General features: G+C 31.7%; 1 protein-coding gene across 34 annotated transcripts in view; it reads right to left on the bottom strand.

Annotated features, from left to right (window-relative positions):
• The window catches only part of LOC127712112 (uncharacterized), a 468529-nt gene that overhangs the window by 317354 nt on the left and 128653 nt on the right, over positions 1 to 22522 (bottom strand). For 7 of the 34 annotated variants that reach the window (XM_052218344.1, XM_052218353.1, XM_052218352.1 and 4 more), the window contains exons 20-28: positions 22062 to 22152; positions 21320 to 21426; positions 15896 to 15999; positions 14540 to 14777; positions 10513 to 10598; positions 9888 to 9936; positions 9269 to 9397; positions 5830 to 6066; positions 1622 to 1787 (exon numbers count right to left, since the gene is read on the bottom strand). The exons of 12 other annotated variants lie outside the window; for them this stretch is intronic. In XM_052218344.1, coding sequence (XP_052074304.1) covers positions 1622 to 1787; positions 5830 to 6066; positions 9269 to 9397; positions 9888 to 9936; positions 10513 to 10598; positions 14540 to 14777; positions 15896 to 15999; positions 21320 to 21426; positions 22062 to 22152 — 1207 coding nt within the window. The remainder of the gene's footprint in view (positions 1 to 1621; positions 1788 to 5829; positions 6067 to 9268; positions 9398 to 9887; positions 9937 to 10512; positions 10599 to 14539; positions 14778 to 15895; positions 16000 to 21319; positions 21427 to 22061; positions 22153 to 22522) is intronic. 15 more of the 34 variants (XR_007986948.1, XR_007986947.1, XR_007986949.1 and 12 more) reach the window with 9 other exon arrangements.

Raw genomic sequence — 22522 nt, 5'->3', positions numbered from 1 at the left:
AAACAAATGAACAAAACAAACTTCAAACTTGAACCTATATCAAATTTACATTTCTGACCATAAACATTATTTCCACCTCTATCGTATTGCGTTTACTTATCTGAACTGGTACGATACGCATGTGCATTTTCATACACTACGTCACTTCAGTAGCAGGGATATGCATTTGCCATGAATACTACTTCAACAGAGTTGTGAGGAAAAATTGAAAGCAACACTATATAATATATACGATCACAATCACAAAAGGGTTGACCAGTCTGATATATTTAAATACCAGCACTACAAAACCCTAAAAGTCTGAAAAGACTAATTTTTGTCTGAATTTGCATGAATTTTTACTCGACATGCTTTCCTTGTCTGAATTATTATAAAAAATTCTTAACATAGCATGAATTTGTCTAATAAGGTTCTTGATTTTTCTTGACAAGTGTCTTGACAGTATTAACATTGTCTTAAAATTTCTCGACCCTTGCTGTATCATCTGATAATAGTCTTGAATAGTCTCGACCAATTCTTTATTGTCTTAAATTTGTCTCGATCAGTCTTGACATATTCTTGACATTCTTAATAATGTCTGAATATGTCTTGACATATTCTTGACATTCTTAATAATGTCTGAATATGTCTTGACACATTCTTGACAGTCTAAAAGCTGTCTGATTATATCTCGACACACACTCGCGGGCATTTAGAGCGTGGTTGAAAGTATGTAAGCTGTTGTAGGAAGATTTTTTGTAAAAGATTTTATGACTGGAGAATTTCAGGAAAGGTATCAAAAGTATCTTAAACATGAACTGATGTCAACATAACGTTTTGAATTTTTCAGCAGCAGACTTAGGTTTGTGATGATGTTATGAACCTTATTATGTAAAAATGGGAGGACTATGGAAGGTATCCAAATAATTAATAGTGTGTTCTTATGTGAAAAAGACGTGAGATTGGAAAAAGAGGGAAAACTGCGGAAATAATTTGTTGACAGGTGACGACGACAGTCCAATAGCAAGAAATTGTGACTCTTTAAATGAATCAAAATTTACAATGAGATCGATAAAATATTAGGTGAATTAGATTTATAAAATGCATGTGAAATATGACAATTTATTTGTTTAGTTCTTCGTGAAGAAGTTAATGCTGAATAACGGCTTCATAAACTATGTTAACAGACCTAAACGGAAGGCTGACTATGACTTAAACGTCCGTCCGATGACGAAAACAATATCCGGACGCCTTTAGTTTCGCTTTCCTCCCAAAATATCACAAACGGAATAATTATAAGCGATGATGACAAATGCGACTATACATGGTACCTTAAGGACACCGAGGCATGATGATTAATTTATTGCGGAAGGAAGAGAGGCGACAAACAAAATGAGGTCTTTCCATTTAAATGTTAAGATTAGTTATTGACAAATATAATTCTAGATCTATATATTATAAAGACAACTTAGTGAAACTGTTGTCTAACAATGTATCGTTTCTTTAGAAAAAGTTGTCAAAAATGGATACGACTGTTGCCAATGGAGTTTAAATGATGGAAATAGATTAAATGGCAAAATACCCCCAAAACACACACTAGAGAGATGAGCTAAACAGTTGATTATGAACCCACGTGCATTACCATCTCGATCATTTTCTCCAAAAAGCATCCAATAACCATGTTGCATCACTTTTTCTATCTGTTCCCAACTAAAATTAGAGTCTGGGTAATTCAAGGAATGAAATGAGACATTGTAGCTCGTCATGATAACTGTTAGGATAATCAAAAAGACAAACGTATCCTTGAACTGAAAAGAGAAAGGTTATCAATTCAATCGAATAATATTTACACTAGTATTGAAACAATTTCGTATAATATCCAGTAATTCTTTAGTTTGTAATGTATTATTACATTGTATTTTGTTTGTTTCTGTATGTATATTGTTGCCACTGACTTTGACTTTCACTGTATAATGAAATGTTTTAACATTGAAAAATGTGTTCGTCTCTGTCATAAAACAACAAACCCGTTTACATCTTGATATAAGAGTCTATCCTAAATTGAGGTAAATTATATGGCCTTGCAAATACCGTGTCGATGCCTTACATCACTGAAGAGACATTAATTGTCGAAATCCGGATATGGTGTACCAATTTTTGCACCTCATGTTTGCAGTATACTATCTTTTCCGCAAGTTAATTGATTTCTGTTTGGTATTAAATAATAATTAGGATCCATTTTGTTACATCTAGTGATCCGTTTATTTGGCAATCGCCATGACCGTAAGCAGGGTTTAAGAACATCCGTTGTTCGACCTGTTAGTCAAATGCGTTTTCTTAAAATATACTTCACTTTTTGGTCTTTTGGAAAATGTTGTTTGTGCTGTATTTAGACCCATCTACCAAGAAATTTGTTTTGCATGCACACGTATTGAAATTGCGTTTTTTATCCAACGCAATAATAGGTTTGAACTTTGTTTTCAATTTAGACTTGTTAATATTTTTTTCGTTTGGGCTTGCATTATATTTGCCTTCGGGTTTATATAATCCGTTCATCCTATTTCGACTGAAGAGACATTAATTGTCGAAATGCGGATATGGTGCACCAATTTTTGCACCTCATGTTTTTATCCAAGGCGATCATAGGTTTGAACGTTGTTTTCAATTTAGACTTGTATATATATAAATATATATATATATGCATAAGTTCGAATCCTGGCCAGGGAAGAAAAAAAAATTGCTAACGCAAATTTACAGATCTAGCCATTCAACAAACGCATAAATGGTCATAGAAGTGACTACACCTGCAAGCCCGACATCCCCGTAAGTCGTCATTTTAGATCACATGGACACGCCCAAGCTGATCTCAAAAACCTTACCAACACTATCATAGACCACAACGAGGGTTGGTCAAAGGCCGACAGACCTGCTCGAGAAAGTGTTTGAATAAGAAAGTTAAGGACTGTTTCCCAAGAGGGCATTAATGAAAAAAAAAAACATAGAATGCGTCCCTACCATCACTTGTTTCCAGTAACTCAGACTTTAGTATAGGACGCTTAAGACGTTTTAAGAAATGTATTCTTCCTCCCAAATATCAATATTGAAAAAAAAAATTACCAGCGTATTGATTCGTGATAATTTGCATAGCGATTAAGATTATAATTTCAGTTTGAATACCACATGTCAAGATTAGAATCATTTTACAACTTTCTGATGAAGGATATTAGTTATCCGTAATATTAACATTTGTTAATGATTTGATTATTTTTGTGATGTTGTACCCCTTTAGACTTATATATTATATTTTGTAGTGTACTGTGTTATATTTATATGATCCATCGACCCGTAAGATTTATCGTTGGCTATAATTCAGACATTATATATATAGATATATATATAAATATCCTTTTACTAGCGATAACACTTGTAGAAAGGTATATAGTTTTACCTTTGTATCTGCATTATTTTATTAATCAAATTGACCTCTGTTAAGATAAAACGAGTATTTTTGGTCGTTCTTGCCATGGTGCATTTAGTTTGTCTTCGATGTATGAATTTTGATATATATTTGGTATCTTCCGCCTCTCTCTATGTAGACTTTATAAACATATATATATAAATTATTGTGTTGGAATCACCTAAACAATGTCAGGACTACGGTGGGTCGCCAAAAAACATTTATTGTAACTTGTTATAAAACAACTGTATGCCTGCCTTACTGTGCTGAGTGCCTTAGACATCTGTGCAGCTAATTATAACGCAACGTACAGACCTGTCACGACCAACTCATCATAGAAACGCTCAGTTGCGCTCAAATCAAAACGTTTCCATGACAAATTAATTATGACGAAGTTGTTGACAATTAACTACCAAAAATTTGGGAAAGTTGTTCGCAATACGGATCTAGTAATCTTTACATAGGGAGAGAAAAACCTAATAATTTTGAATATTCCAACATTTTTCAAACAGTAAATTTACAGAAAAGCCAGCCCATAAGTGTTTACAACTGACCTGGTGAAACCCTCGTTGACAAATAGTCCACCAGTTTATAGGAATAAAGCAGTTTACTTGTGGTTAAATGATTGTTAATATGATGAAATATTGCTTGGTATGAACTATGGCCCGACTCTTATAGTACAAATTGGATAATCACAGCATCTTCCGCATGTGGTTCCTATATTGTTTTGTGATTTTGTTTCATATACAGTTTTGTACATAAACATATCGTCAAAAAGTATATTTACTTTTTGGCGCAAACTTCATTAATTTACAAATGTGGCTGTTCCGGGTAACGCCAAATTTATGTACTAGTATACGACCAAGTAACCCCAATTAACTACAATAAAACCGAAGATTTACGTGAGCCAAGCAACAAATACTATCTATTTTCTAACGCAAAAAAAAACAAAACAAATCAGTCTATTTCAGTTCTTCTTCTGGTGTAACATTTTATGTTATCGTCTTGTTAACCAAACAAGGTGATGTCATATAAAATTGAGAATGGAAATGGGGAATGTGTCAAAGAGACAACAACCCGACCATAGAACAGACAACAGCAGAAGGTCACCTTCGGGGCGCGTCGAATGTAAACACTGGGTGTTTCAAAGCTTCTCGATATCACAAACTAGTCAAAACATTTTCTAAATTTTATCATCGGTACAATGACATAATTCGTAAATATAAATCAACATGCAGACATCTTACACGTTCAGGTATATCACATCTAATCTTTTATGGTAATATTATATACAAAGCACAAAAATGTCGGCATTCACTTCAAAAGCTAACCAAACCTTTAAACAGACTTATTCAGACGGGATATAGTTACGATACTGTTGTCAGGTCGTTAAAGATGGCATATTTGGTATTAATATTGAAGCATTTATAGGGCCTTTTCGTCGGATATAAACACATTCATTCTAAAACCAGTTGTTGGCATGATACGGGTTATGTTCTTCTCATATATTTTATGATGGTATGATACTAAACTCCTAACGAGAGGGATTGTTCTTGATTTTCATATGATGAAGACATAATCTTTAATCATTTTAATTGAGGTCTGGAGCTCGCATGTCAGTAACTGCTAGTAGTCCTTGTTAATTTATGTAGCATTGTCATTTTGCTTAGTTTATTTTGTTACCTATTCTTACATCGGACTCGCACTTCTTTTGAACTGAGTTTTACTGTGCGTATTGATTGTGTTTGTTTATTCTACTTTGGCTAGAGGTATAGGGGAGGGTTGAGATCTCGCACAACATGTTTAACTCCGTCGGTTTTTTGCTCCTGTCCCGAGTCAGGAGCCGCTGGCCGTTGTTATTCTTGTATGTTTTTTTAATTTTAGTTCATTTATATGTTTTGGAGTTTAGTGTGACGGACATTTTTACTGAATTAGTACACATTTTTTCCCGGGTGCGGGATTTTCCTGCTGTGTTGAAGACCCTTTGGTGGTCTCCGGCTGTTTTCTGTCCTTTTGTCGGGTTGTTGTCTCTTTGACACATTTCCCATTTGTTATTCTTGTATAACACCTCACAATGTAATAAAATCAGGTTAAAAGAACATTTTAGGTGACAAATGTGAGTTTTATGTTTATTATTGAATAATGTAATATTATTTATATCATAGTATGGTTTATTTCGGGCGTTGACAAAATTATCACTATCGCTCTGGAAGAAATGATCGAATATAAATGCCCAACCCATGGTTAAATGAAACAAATCTACGACTGCCATGAATTATCTATTATTCATTTCTTTCATTTAGTTAAGGTTTAGTATCATGTTGCAAGACTTGATATTGTTAGTTACATTGTACAAAATTGTTTCTTCCGTCAATATGTTGAATTAATCGTACCATTTTTTGAATTATAACAAGTTTTGGTCCAAGATATTCAGATATACTAAACATGTTTAATATACGAATGCTGAGTAAAATGAATGTTAAGACCAATAATATATGAGACGAGTCGTTTTCTTGTCTAAATGCTAAGCCAATTCCACTTGCGTACACAAACATCACTGACCAATCTAGGAGATTCCATACATTACACATATATCTTTTGAATCGTTTTCTTCTAGCTGAAACAATGGCCTTTAAAGAAAGAAATGTTAAAATAAAATAAAATCATAAATATGTTTAAATGAATAAAATAAGGTAAACATGAAATAACTTATGAGCAAACTTTCAACATTTAGGTTGCAATTTAAAACAAAATAGTGTACGTTTTACTCATATGTTATAAGTAAGAAAGGAGTAGAGCCAGGAACCCCAATAAATGGCCTTGTCAAGGTTGTTTTTTTTAAACTTCAATTTGCTAACTGAATGATATTTAAAAGTATCATGCGAACAATTGTACATCTGCCTCATATTTATAAATATTATAGCTTGAAATAGGAATAGATTTCGTTTTCGACCATTTTTCTAGAAATTTGTCAACTTTTTCTACCTTTTTCATTTTCTATGTGGCGCCACTCCTTGCCAAATAAAATTTTATTGAAATCAAAACAAAATGGTATATAAAGAATATTTAAACAAAAATATTTTTGGCAAATGGTGGCGCCACTGTTAATTTTTCAGAAAACTGTCATAGATTACTGCAACAAATCATGTTTTTAAGAATTTTGTTACATTCTGACGTCACTTTAGTCACTAATGACGCAATTGGTAAAATGCATTTTAACTGAAACAATTGGACATTTTAACATATGTTTTAATCAAATTTTCACTACATTGTAGGGTGAATTTCTTTTCAGATTTTTAGGGCCAACATTATCAGAGAGTGAACTCACGCATTCGAAAATTTAGATTTTTAATTAAAAAGCAACATATTTTCTAACATTTTGATAAACGTTTCTTTATAGGCAAAGTGTTTTTTCAGCAACAGAAGAAATTATGTACACATACAGTTGAATGACATAAATAGCTGGATGCCTATACTGAAAAAAAAACAGAACATAGAACATTTAAAAAAAAGTTGCTCTAGGATATATTAGCTATCATTTGAGATAACAGAATTTTTTTTTATACTAGAGTATGTTCTGCCTATAAAAACATAATGTAAGATAGTTGAGCAGCTTACCACAAATATCATGCAAATTGTGAAACCTATTAACAAGTTTCTGTTGATCAGTCGCCAACCAAAGACAAGTTCCAGTGAAATAAAAAGTAACCTTAACCTCGCCCGAAAAGATTAATATTATTCTTCTGGAACCAGGCAGAAGATTGTGGGAACCAGTGACACTCCGAAAGCTTTGGCGAACTTCCTTACAGTGGACGCAAACAAGACGGAATCGTTTCATTTCCTTACCGATAAAATGTGTCGATAAAATTCTGCCCGCTAGAGCTTGGGGGACAGGCAGTCACACATGAACGACATCTACCTAAGCCAGGAGATTGGGATTGGTTAAAGAGACAGCAGATGTCATGGGTTGGGAATTCCAAATTACACATACTTAGCAGCCATTGCAGTATCGTGCCAGGAGTTGCACAAATGTTGATGCAAGAAAACTTGTTCTGGTAGATGCAAGTGTTATAAAGCTGGTTTGACCAGTACAACTTTGTGTTTCTGTAGCTATTAGAACAAAATACATCGAACAACATGGTAGAATAATACATCATTCGACCTTTCTGCATATCTTAAATAATTACTTATACATCAAACGGACATTTTTACCGCATATCCTTATCCCCATTATTTCACTCGATTGTAAGAACTTTTACTACCCTAACTTGAAGTAGTGATTTATTTTTGCATTTCTGTCTGTTTAACATATTTTCAAGTCATTTTGTTGTATTTCAAAAAGGTGTCATCACCTATATCACGTTAAAAAAAGGTGTGGATCTGTTTCCAATCTCCACTATTGGGCGAAATTATGTCAATTTTAAATTCCAGATGACACTAATTTGAAACGGTTATTTTCCAAAAAAAAACATCCTGATCAGTAACTTACTCTGTGCGATTACATACCTCAGTTATTACTTTACGGTCGTGATTGTATTACTTGTCGGATTTATAATCAACAGGTATATGCTCCTTACACAAAACTGACCCAAACGCAATAGAGACATGTCTTCGCGGTCTTTATATATCTTTAAGTACTGGAATATTCATCTGATATGTAAATCTACCGTTTCATACATATTCGATTCCCGATTGTGACATTTTGTCCGAATGTGGATTCAAATGGCGGTTGATTTATGCCTTTCAGGATACGCTAATCCTGTCGACGCATCACATCTCGATCCTTTTAGATACTTTCGTTTTTTACTTGGAGTTGTATCTTCCAAATGGTTTAAAGAAATTTTAACAGCGGAAAACAACTGCCGGTTTAAATTTATATAACGTATTAATGGCATTGCATATGATCATGATTTTTGGACTGCTTATGACGTTGTATTTTTAAATCGTCTACAAAATAAGTACTTGATTCCTTAGATTTAGCACGATACACAATTTGATGAACTGGATTACAGAAATATCTGTTGTTTTAATCATGGCAATACCGAAGCACATCAGTCTATTGGGCTAGTTGAAGCGGTACAATTAGGGACTGGTGGTCAATTAGCAGCGGTATTACCCGTTTTGTTTCAAAAACCCAGCTTTTATCGCAACATTTTAAAAGTTTTAGAAAAATTGAAAAGAAATTCCACGCATTGTTTTTGGCATATCTAACACATTTAACCAACATACATTGTAGTAGAACAACTCAACTGTTACGAAAATGCATGTCTCAGTTATTTCGATTTGACAATTTCTAACATTTTTCTCTATCGTTATGGTTCTCTTTAAATCTAGACTCAATATAAAAACAAAAATCAGAAACAAAAAAATGTATACCTATTTTTCGTCAATTTTTCAACAGGTTTTATTGGCACAGCTGCAGGAAAAGGATTGCCAGAATGAAATATGTCTACCCTTTCTACATTTAATATTTTTCGATGTTTAAGCTTTGTTCTAAATTATTCTTGTTATTATTATAACCAACAACAGTGATTCAAAAAGATGCTTTATAACGGCAAAAGTATATCCTTATATTATTATAAGCATGAATCATCTGCAACATCTCAGATCAGTTGGTATATGATCAATTATTCTCAACCATAAGACACCACATATCTGTTAGGTACTAACATAATGTAAATTACGCCATTTTTACCATTCCTTGCAACATAGTGAGCCAAATGTGTACTTTTTAGTTCAAATAGACGTAAGATTTGATAGAAACTAGCACAAAAAGCATACCAATTCCCCGTATAAAAAGGGTGAAGAAACAACGCAACTATATTTTGATACCTGCTTAATTTCATTGAGCCATAAACTGAACAGCCATCCTGCTATTGATAGATGTATGTAAAAACAGTTGTCCTCTGAGTAAAACAGCAACATGTGTGCATATAGCAGCAGAAAGGCCAAGTATCCAAGCTAAAATATGAACAAAATATATTTGACGAATACTAAAAATGATATGCTCCATAATTTGATATTGATGTACGTATAATATTGATCTATCTTGATTAAATAAAATATTATAATGTTAATATTTAAAAAAAAATGATGCTAACTTCCTCTGCAAAATTAATTTCAGTAAGCTGTGATCACTGTATTTATTATTATTTTCAAGATTTTAGAAAATGTTTATATGCAGATACTTTTGCGATTGTTTATTATTCAACATTAATGCAAAAATGAGATGAAAAGGTATGCAAATACTGTCAGAAATCTTATATAAAAGTTTTATATATCTTGTATGATTTTTAGCTGACACAATATTTCCTCTTCTAAATTTACATTATTCATTTTTTAAGCCATTCGGTATATTGCTGTAAATACAATTTACACACAACTTTTATTCAGCAGATGAGTAGATAATAGTGTAGCATGCCTATCTTTAATGGATGTTAATGTTTCTTACCATCTGAATGAAGGCTTTCATAAAAGGAAGATTGTATTTCTGGTATAACCTAAAACAAAGAAACTGCTGTATATGATCTATTTTTTTTATTCAAACATGCACCTTTTTATCTAATCAGCTTAAACAAATTTCATGGCAGACAAATCAAAATAATTAACTTCTAAACACTACACAGTGAAACTGATATATGTTTAACTGCAATGTGTCAAAAAGACAAGTCTTGCATTTGACAGCATGCATGTAGTATATGGAGTAAACATGTATGGTGCTTGACAGACAACTTAACTGGGTTGTGCACATTTTAAGTGACCAGTTAAAATCGAAATAAAATAAGACAGCGAATTGTGGTAATCACTGTACATCGATTTCATATGTATCGTTATATAATAGCATTAACATTACTGTAGCAGATTCGCATTTCAGCAATTAATTTCACTTAAATGATGCTCAGAGTAAAAATGTTGTATTAACCAAATCCTAATAAAACATTAAAGAACTAATAAAAGCAAAAAAGGACCAAACATATAGACAAACCGGGACCTAAAAATATAGCATCATAAAAATCTTTTACATTTAAGGACTTCTATTGCAATATCTTGGTAACAGTAAAGCATTTAGTACTTACCATTTAAGAGGAGGAGCTGTTATGTTGATCATCAATACTGGCATCACAAGTAAGTGTGTAAGGGCTAACAGGATGAACAATCCAACCTATTCAGAGGTAATTAACTACAGTGCATGTTTATTAGTTGGCAAACAGTTAAACTGGTATTTTATTTTGTGAGAAAAAATGAAGATTAATTTAACTCAATTACGTTAAACACTATCATTGCAATAAAATGTGTTATAGGGCTTTGAAAAATAAGTATTCTGTGTTCTAATATGCTTTGTGCACGAAACATTTTGACGAAATAAACTTTTGTATAACGTTCATACTTATATTATAAAATGGAATGTTGTTTTTGAGATTTAGTCAAAATGGCAAAAAAACCTAGAAGAAATGAGAAAAAACAGTCAAAGCTCAAGTCATGATTTGAGAGGAAGCAAATAATCGGATCTGCTTTAACCTTGTTACGTTAATCTAGTCCCTTTAATTGTACTTTGCCTGTCATAATCGAATTGTAGGAGATCCGACGGATAATGTATAATGTGCATCAATACAAAAAATAATTATTAAAATGTATAGGAGAGGTTCGTCTTCTATGCCAACATGAATTCATAATGAGGCTTTGTCAGTGTCAATTGGCTTTTGAAAAGTTTTAACGCAATCCAAAAATTCTTAGTGCTCATGTACACTGGTAATTTTGATTTTTAATCCTTATTACTGAACTCATACAATGACAAAGATTCAATACTGAACGCGTTGGTGGGTGCTTGCTTATACATCGAAAACTGTAAAGGCTTATGCAAAATCGTATATATACATCTAAAAGCTGATGAATACACACACACACACACACACACACACACACACACACACACACAATGGATGGATTATAAGCGAACATGTTAAACGGTATGAGGCCCCATCAAAAAAGATATTCAATATTATTTGCTAACTGAAAAGCTGAATAGAACAATTGAGGGCAACAGGGAAGTATAATTCTGTAGTTATTTACCTTATATTTGTATAAAGGGGATATATTTATACTGTAATGTTTTGGTGGTTCTGTAGTGGTCAGTTGGTCAGATTTGTCTTAATTAATCGATATATTGTTGAAATTAGATATCTCGTTTAGAGACATTATATATGTGACCAGTTCGTTAGTGGATTTTTATCTTTCTAATTATTGGCCGATGATCTTGTAGGGTCATTACGAGTTCGCGTGAATGAACGATGTATGTGCTTTCTTTTATCATCAGCTTTTAACTTGTTAACTTGTTATTTATATCAAACAATTTATGTGACATTTTTAATCATACCTGTATACCTCCCTTTATTCTATCTTTGAAAGTAGATATAGAATTGAGAAAGGAAACGGAAAATGTGTAAAAAATATAAAACCCAACTAAACGGCAACAAACTGTCCTACGCCATCAATGGTTATTCAACTCAGCTAGAACATCCCGCATCTAGAGACGGGCTTCAGCTGGCCAATAAAAGATAATGTATATACGCTTGATAGTCGGACAGATATTTCTCTCCACCTTTGCTATTCTTTGTCATTTATTCCATTGGTATGATTTTAGTTGATGTCATGTCTGAATAATTGTGTTTTATAAGAGTTAAATTGAGTTGGTAGTATGCAATCATATGCCATCGTTCGGTCTTCAACAATAAGAAACCCCAATAACATATAGTCGGCTATAAAGGCCCCGACATGAAAATGTGAAACAGTTAAAACCAGAAAAAATAACAGCATATTTTATAACAAAACAATTACGAAAAACAAATATGATAGATATTAACCATTGACAACTACTGTTAATCCTTACTTTGCATAGGCACATACATAAATTTGCTAGATTAACAGGTTTATGAGCGTTGAACCCCACCCCTACCTTGGGACAGTGGTGTAACAGCACAAAATAAGAATAAACTGTACAAGTCAGTTGCAATGGACATTACTGAGAAGATCGGTACGAAGCACAAAAACATCTAACATAAAAACAATAGACATAAAGCACCGAAATAAGACCTACTCATAGTTACTGTAGGCTAGGTCAAAGCCAATTGCAACTAATAAATAAATCATGTCTTCCCAGACTTAAGTGTCAATCAGTACACATTCAACGGATAAACTATAAAAACTTCATCAACAGTTTGAGAAACGCATGATCGTGTGCAATGCCAAAATATAAGTAACCAGTATCGATAAGATCATTAGTTCGAATAACGGTACAAATATAGTAATATATATTTAGTAATGTTTGAACTTTTCAAAAACGAAATCAATGTTCGTACCGAAAACAAAAAATATTTTAAATCTTTTACTATTGTGATAAGTTGTTAACCTTTAAGAATACGTTTATTCAAAGGCTCAGTTTCCATTGATCGTGTCTAATTCAATGTGCTTTGTAAACAACATCATAAAAATTATGATATGATATTCCGTTTTAAATAAGAATACTAAAGAAACAGCCAAACTTCCTAACCAATTCTTTTGTCTTTGAAAGAATTTGGTAAAGATTTAGATAATTTTTTGTAACGTTATCCCTGATTAAAATATCGATCAGCTATACATAAATACCGTTCATTTAAATCTATAAGGCGACTACAAGCATGGACATAGCGAAGTTGTGAATATAAACACCATAAGAAGGGGAGAAAAGGAACATAGATGTGCAAAAATTGAAAATTAACTATCGTGAAAGAAAAATCGTCTCCTCTGTCATAAATTTTCAATTAGAGTTTCTCATGTGAAACAAAAATATTTAAATATAGATAATAACACTTAATGCTGTGTGTATAAGATTTATTTAAAGTAAGTTCTTTAGAGTTTTTGACACTCCAAAAAGAGTTATTTCCATTATTTTCATATGCTTTATTACAAAATTAATAACAAGTTCGTTAATAGAAGTAAAATATGTAGTTTACGGCAAAGAAAGATTATTTCAATACCATTTACTAGAAGCTGGGATGAAACGAAATTTGAACGGTTGTTTTTTGTAATTTAGGAAGCCAATACATAGAAGGGACTTAAAACTTTTCAAAGGAGGCTTTACGCTGAGATGTAGTAGTGTCATGATTATTTACTTTTAGACTCTCTATGAAGCATACGGCCTTAAATTTAGTTGAATGTATAATTTCATCCTTAAGGACTTACGTGTAATATCTACATCATACCACTAGCATGTTGTTTGCTGCTTTGTCGGCTAGTTCAAACACAAAATGCTTTGTATGTACATGCATTTTGTTTTAATCCTCGAATTTGGGGTATTACTTACCCTGTTATTAAGTGCCAATCTGCCTAAGAATCAGGCAGTTGTGAATACATGACGATCAAAACCCCACTCAAGTTTACCTTAATTTATGTTCAAAATGAATAATTGTGCATGAATATAGCATTCGCTTCTTTTTCTTGTTCTGGTATTTCTAGATATAATTTGGTTAAAATGCACTTAAAATTAACAATTAAGTAAAAATCTCCGTAATTTGCTATTATTCAATCCAAAAATTTTCTAGAAATCTCTCGAATAATCACACATAGAGAAAAGAAAGACCTACCATTTATAAATAAGTATGAGGGTAACTTTTAAATGGGAGGTTTTGATATTCTACTAAATTCCTTTCAAGGGTTGCAATAATTGTGTTATTTGAGTCGAAATATTTTTCAAATATCTTATATTTTGATAGAGCTGTCTATCTTTCTTTATCTTGATATTCTAACATTGTGAAGGGAAATATCATTACGGTTCATATCCAGCTGCACGATTAATGCTTTTCATCCGGAAATCCCTTCATCATTATAATAAATACATGCTTGTGTTCAATCGATCACAGTGTTACATTTTAGGATCCAATAATTTCTAAATTATTTTCGAAATGTATTTTATCAACATTTTAAACATTTAATGAACAGATTGCTTTAAAGTATAGTGCATTGCATGTAATAGTTTTGAAAACATCCGGACCTGACATGCGTCCATTTTATTTCAGATAAGCACTATCTCAGTTTGTTCCCCGTTCAATATGCATACTTATCAAATACCTGACGAAATAAAGATTTCTCCTCTCCGTACCACATTTTATTCAGAATATCTGTGACGGTTTTGTTGTCAAGAAATGCCTTGTTTTCCGTCTTAATTGCATCTTCTAAGTACCCGTGGTTCACCAAAAGACGACCAGCATGATTCACTGATTCACTGAGCTCATTTGCAACTAAATCGTTGTTTGAAGTAGCCTCGTAAATAAATCCTGTAATCAGGGTTGCACGCTCCGTGAAATATCTATAAAATAGACCTATTTACTGAACAATGCATGTATAGAACATATTTACTAAAAAAAATCTTTTAAGTAATGTTTCCAAATTATAAGATACTATTTTGATTGATAATAACTGTGTAATGCCGCATCAGTCATAGGGTTTAACACATCGAGACACGAATTTTAATTGAACGATTGAGCTCACACGGTAATCACTTGTAACTACATGTCATTTTGGTAATTTTTCATTCTATGTAAATCTCATCAAATGCAGATTTGAATCTATTTATACTGACAAAGAATTAAGCAAAATATCTGAGAGTTTAAGTACTTTACTAAATATTATTAAAGTTTGTAAAGTTATTGCATCGACTGTCCCAAGGATGACATTTTTTTTATAATTGAAATTTTACCCTTCCAGAGCACTTAAGATCTCCCCGGGTTTTGGTTGGGTTTGTATTTCTCAGTCTTTAGTTTTCTATGTTGCGTGTTGTGTACTGTTGTTTGTCTTTTCGTCGGTTTGTGAGGTTGAATGTCTTTTTGTTTTCTCTTGCCTCTCTCTTATGGCTGAATAATTTAAGAAATTTCATTTCGAAGTTATGGGGTAGTACAATACGTAAATGTTAAATATATTCACATCCAATCTATACTAGTTATCAACAATGGTTTGTTTGCATGAACTAACATTAGCAATGAGCTTTGTATATTATTAACCAAAGTCCTCAGATATTGTTTACAAAATTGCTAGCATTTAAATAAGAAAATACATCCGCAGTCAGTTACTCTTGCGTGTTTTTGTGAAGTTCGCTATTAATGGACAAATCACGAGTGAAAACGGACCACATCAACTATGCATTAAAAAAACTAAATTTATGAGGTTAAAATATAGACTGTTCCTTGAAGTTTCAATTACCCAAAACTCAAAAACTTTATTTTACCCTACACTTAATCACATAAAAAATTATGTTAGAAAGTATATTAGAAATAAATGAGCTTTCTGAATCATCATTTATTACACCATCATTTCGATTTAGAAGTATTGAAACTTAGTCAAATGCAATTAAATGAATTCGCAATTTGACAAACGGCTGCGCCATCTTTTAAACAATCAGTATGATATCTGCTTTGGTATTTCCCTTACAGTTTTAATCTCTGTGATGTCTCCCTTTGTATTTGCTCATTCTTCTTATCATCACTGGCAGCCTGTAGAATTTTGCATCCGACTAAAATATGACGAATGCGAATCTGAAAAAATTGAAGATACGAATCATAATTGGACCTATTTTGGCAACTTTGGAATATTCGTCCCCTGCCCCCCCTCCCCACACAGGACACTGTAAACCAAAACAAAATTACTTTGAATCTATAAATATGTATTGTTGTTTCAGATTCCAAATGATTCGTTTTAGTAATCGATGTCCTTGGATGTAAGATTAGACAAAAACACGTAAAACTTAATTTTAGATCTAAATGCTTTCAACAACAACACGTAGCACTGATTATAATAACGATGTTATCGACATGTGTAACTTTATGAAACCTTATGTGAGTTTCCGTTCAAATCAATTTTTTTTTAGCAGAAGCAAATACTGTAAAACTGTATACTATAAATGATTAGCAGTTGTCGTATACGTACGTTAAACATTCAACATTTAATTTGTTTTCAAATAAATGTTTAAAAGCTTGATTTTTTTTTATTGGACTCAACATTCAACTTTCGAATGTTCAACATTTAATTTGTAACATTGTGTTTTTAACATTTAACATTCAATTGAAATAACTGAAATCAAGTAAACAAAGTAATCATTTGATTATCAAAATTCAACATTTGAGTTTAACATTTATCGAAATCAAAATTAGATTTCAATTAATATTCAATTATCAATTTTCAACATTCCCCTTCTACATGAAACTTTTAATTTTTCAATATATAATTTTAGCATTGAAATGAGATATCAACATTCAACATTCACATTTTGAGCATTCAAACTATTTTTATCATTCAGCATCAAATTTTTAATTTTAAGGTTGGATTTCAACACCAGTAAATGAATGTTAGTCTCAAATACTTATATTAATCTTAACTTCATGTGAAAAGTCTAAACACATCATTATTCAGTCATGTGAAGGCTTTCTGTCAATTTTCCACTGCGGTAAATTCAGTACTGTTCATCCAACTCGACTGCAGACAATTCAGCACTTTTCAGTAGATGTTCGTACAATTCAGAATGATGTTGATGTGTAAAGGAAAACAATAACTACTGAAAATAGTCTGTACCGATCGCAATTGTCTGCAAACAATATCTAAACAGTACCGAGTGCACCGCAAAGGATAATCCTGAAAAAAGACTGAACAACTGATAACGACTAAATAATATATTGTTCAGTCAATTCAGAGCTGTTCAATTCAAAATTACCATTTCAGATCAAACTATGTCAACTAGTGCAATATTCAACATTCAAAATTTCAAATTGAATGTTAAACAATTCAAATTGTCAACATTTGATTTAAACCAATCAATATACGATTTGAACACTCCGCTTTGATTTCAATTATTAGCATTCTATTTCGAAATTCAATATTCAAATATTCGATTTAAAACATTTAGCTTCAACATTTCATTATTTTGATTTGGATTGTCTACATTAAATAGTTAGATTATGACTTATTAAACACTCTACTTTTCGATTTTGAATATTGATCATTCGATCTTTATCAATCAACATCGATCAACATCGATCACAACATTCTAATTACTATTTCGATATATAACAATGTTTAACCTTCGATTTTTGATATTCGAAATTTAACATTTGAATGTCCATCATTCGATTTGCTAAGTTCATCTTTCGATTTGTAGCGTTCAATATTATTTGTGGAATGTTTAAAAATAGAGACGAAAGATTCAAAAGGGATATTCAAACTCAAAAGTCGAAATCAAACTGCTCCGTGTTGAAGTCCGTACACGTACCTATAATTGTTAACTTTTATACATTATGACTTGGATGGAGAGTTGTCTCATTGGCACTCATACCATATCTTCTTATCTATATTGACAATGCCATGGCAAAAAAGGAAAAGCGATCAAAAGATAAATAACAGTTTTCAAAACACAACATCAAAAGCTTATGACTAAGCAACACAAAACTCATCAAAAACCGACTGGGATCCATGGTCCTCCGGAAGGGTAAGCAGACTTAACATTCGATTTTCGAACATAGATATTAAGGGGATACCCAACACTATAACCCCAAAAACACTGTCGTTTAATTTTTCTTATTTTTCTCACATTGATAATCGAGGCCTAGCTAAACATCTTATAAAAATATCAAAAGATTTGAACAATTGGTTTAAAAGATTTAGCAACTCAAATATGGCATCTTGTGCTTGCTAATATCGGCCAAGCTTGGAAGTTTTAGAAATATGGATATAGGGGTATATATTTTAATATTTTAAAAAATGAATCCTAAATTGACAACAGCATAGTTAATAGTGATAACTGAGGCGAATTTAAGTTCATCGATACCCTTTACTTCATGTGACCTTGAACTTTGACCTCGAGGACGATGAATGTATTTTTGGCAAGAAACTCGTGAGCAGGCCATGAGTTGTTGTCTTTTGACCAAGGCCTCGGTTATTTGGCTTGTTATGAATTGAATTCAAAGTTTATTTAGAGTCGATATTTAGTAAACATGTTTTACATATTTACAAATCGACCATACAACAATATAAACACACATTGTGACATATAGACAAATTCCATGCAAACAAAATATATAAATTATCTGTTATCAGAGACAAAAAATACATGTAGCTCCATACAAATTTAAGAAAAGGCATCGTTTCTACTAAGACGAAGTGAACGTAATTAAGTCCTCCGCAGATTTTTTTTTTCAATTTCACATACGGATTCTGCTTGTTAAAGTACAAAATAAAATAAAAATAAAAAAGGGGGTAACTGCTTTCGTTTTTGAGATACGAGCTGTTAAAATTGACAGCATGAGACGCCAAAAAATACAAAAATACATAGGGAAATCATAAAAAACAGCAGATATTGTTACATTTTCAAGATTTTCTATTTTGTTGGTCCACGTGCGAGATCCTCATGTATAATCAAGTTCGTTAAATATAGAATTTGATAGTATTTATGCAGAGGTTATGAAAATTGGATACAATTGTTTTTTTTAGATTAAAACACATCAGTCTTTAAAATGCTATCAAAATTTAAGAGTCTTAACTCATTTCAACTCTCATTTCACCAAATATCAAATTGCGTTTACAAGTTTTGGGACCCCTTATATATACATGTATATACGCTATTCAGTCATAATCTTGAATTGAAACTTGAGAAGAAAAACGTTACTTCAAAATTGCATTCACAACTTCGGAAAGATACACAACACACAATAAAAAAAAATTTCGGTATCCCTTCGAAATTAGAATTTGATAAAGCAGAAATAACATGTTCTATTTTTATCATACATGTTTAGTTTCAGTTTCAACAATGGTTCTAAATTTAGATTTTACTTTCCCAAAAAAGTGGCGGACGGAATAGAAGACACCTGTTTATTTTCTACACCTGTCAAGATAAAGTTGAAAACTGAGAGTTGAGTGACATAGTTTTTTTTCTTATTGAAAAAAATGTTTGAGTGATCAATTCTTAGTTTCTGTGTAATGTTTTGTGGACTGAATCTGAAGGTTTTTTTTTTTTTTTTTTTTTTTTTTTTTTTTTTTTTTTTTGTTGTCTTTGTTCTTCGACTTGTAAATGATGCACTAGTGGTCGATTATCCCATTGGTATCTTCTTACTTTTTATATGAATATAAATCATGTCCTTAAATTTTCATAATTGCATAAAAAAAGTAACTTGCCAGCGTTTTTCAACACACAAATTCACATGTCATATATAAATTATTCGAAACCTATAGTTTTACGCTCCTAAGTGTATTTCATTCAAAACTACGGTTTTCAAAAAAAGTATCGTGGAGACAATCCTGGTTTGATTTTAATCAATTTGATACGAATAGAAGCAGAATTGTCCTTGGTTTATTTGTTTATTTGGTTATAATTTTATTGTTAGGCGTTTTTACTTTCGGTTGGTATAAACACGAGTCGTATTGTGTACCCTCTTTGCTATCTAAAACAAAAACGTGGTAATAGAGACAGACTAACTATAACAATAGGATACTCATATTTCTGATTGGAGTCATTTTAATAATTTCGTAAAAGTTGTAAGACAGCACAGGCATACTTTTTAAATTCCTTATAGACCACACGAAGTCATTTCTTTTTCGTGAGCCCATTTGTTCTTTCTAGAAGTAAGGAAGACCCTAAAAATGCCACTAAGCCCAAATAACTTTTCCCCTACTGATCTAGTTCAACTATATTTCTCCCCACAACCTAGGACTGTGTTTCCGATAAACAGGATCAATGATCTCAGTCTCTGCTGCTATATCAATGTAGTTATGAATATAGCTGTAGTGGTCATTAAAGATGCCAAATACGTCTGGTTCCTTCTGTTTCTCTGTATTTGACCCTTTAAAAAAATCGGATCTCCTGCTTTTCTTTTTTCAAATTAATTTTGCTTTGAAAATTTCCTTTTTGGTCTCTTTGACGATTCATTTATGGAAAATGTGTTACTATAAATGGGTTAAAAGATAAAACGAATAACAAATAGGTGTACATCTGCTCTTAGTAACAAGGTAAATGTTCTGATCTGGATCTTTTAAATTCTTGCATATTGCATGTGATTTTAAAACGCTGCAATGAAACAGTCTATGAGTAAGAGTTATCTGTCTTAGGTGTTCTGTACTGATACTGATAATAATAATACATTTAATAATTATGATAATGATTATTTCTTTATTTTTAGAGAGTTACTAATTTGGATCAAACCGATATTCAATAAGGCTCTCAATTTTTCAATATTAACTACATGAAATACATAATCAATTTCCAAACCTTAAACAATATTTATATACATATAACAAAAATAAAACAACAATAGTATACGCTGTGGTTAAAGTTACAAATCTAACCAGTTTATAGCTTACTGTACAGCATGGGTTAGGTCCATTTTTAACTCTTCTATATCTTCTTTTTCATATTGACATTCGCATATCATTTCCGTAAAAAAACGTACATATGAATCTAGCTGAAGTTAAACTACATGCAAAAACCGTACGCTCAAATAAAGTACGGAAAAAAAATAAAAAACACAAATGAAAATTGAAAACATATACAGACCAGCATTTTAAATCAAAATATAAAACACTTAAAACCGTAATGGTTGGCAATAAGATTGCCACTAGATGTCATGGGTGAAACAGTTGATCTGTAACGGTAACCTAAATTTATGGTCTGCATTCGAAACCAATCTTAGTGATATGTGGTTATGCATTCTGATAAAGGTTCCAATAAAAAAATGGTTAGAATCGCATATTACATGAATTAACACATGTGCAGGTTGCATACTACACAGAGTAACAATAACTGTAAACTTCATGTAACCTTTTAATTGACTAGCAAATTATATTTTTGAAAGCTTAACTTAAAAACTGACTTACAAATCCTGTATCTATAAGCTGAGTTGCCCCAGAATAAAACTGTTTCCGCAGTAATGCTAAATATATGAGTCCAATGACATCGGAATTCGAGACTGCTCGTTTGATATCTATTAAAATACATCAGGCCTTAGTACAGTATAGTTAAATGAAATATATTTTGTTATGACAACAGTGTAGCTAAAACTCACGAGTTATAGTAAAGATAATAGGATGATTTCTTTTTTTAAAGTAAACACATTGAATGATCACATAGTCACATAGGTCTTCCTCGTCATTAGATACACTATCTAAAAGTCATCATTTACATTTGTTTACTGGAAAAAAATAAAACTGTTAATGTGTAAAAAAGTGATAATATAGATTAATATAGTACAGAGCATTTAAAAATCAGTTTTTTGTTTGACACAAAATTAAAGTAGACTAAACATTTACTTGACAACATGGCTGATTATATTAACGATAACATATATACGGCCATCAGTTTCAGTATGCTCGATCGATCGTTCGAAAATAGTTATTATATATGTGTGATATATATTTTTGAAACAAACAAGGAAAATGGATTAACTAACTATAAATGTTGGAGTTGGAGGTAGTGTTAATCACCATTTTGTTCTATTGGCTTATCTATTTTCTTTTATCATTGATGTACACATTTCAATAAACTTGTTTGTGGTACTCTTATATTGTTACTGAGAATTTCAACTAATGTTTAAAATTATTATCAAAATAATATATTCACCTTTTTCCTTCCAATCTGTTGGCATATCAGTTAACCTAGACAATGCTACCAAATCAGCCCGTAATCCACTAGCAAATGCAGTTGTCAAATCCTATAAGCGGTCATATATTACGTAATATAGATACAATGGATAAGCGTAGATTCTTGAAAAAGAAACCATGAGCCCGGAGGGCGAATGGTTTGTTTTTCATGAATCTACGCTTATCCATTGTATCTATTACTTAAACTATTGTGTTCATTTCTTTTCAAAATTAAAGCCTTTTCTTAATTAGAAGGTATTGTAAGTGAATATAAATAGACATGTTATCATGTGCAACGATGCATTAACAAGGTTCACAATTAATTAGTTAAGGAAATACAAATATAACATAACACGTCCGTCTTTGAATTATTATGCATCTGAATATCATCCTTAATTTACAAAATAAGACATGTTCGAATTTATTTTTAAGTATATATAA

Source organism: Mytilus californianus, unplaced genomic scaffold (assembly GCF_021869535.1).
Source record: "Mytilus californianus isolate M0D057914Y unplaced genomic scaffold, xbMytCali1.0.p SCAF_8, whole genome shotgun sequence".
NCBI lineage: Eukaryota > Metazoa > Mollusca > Bivalvia > Mytilida > Mytilidae > Mytilus > Mytilus californianus.
Note: the sequence above shows the minus strand (reverse complement) of the source record. Positions and strands in the feature narration are given on the sequence as shown.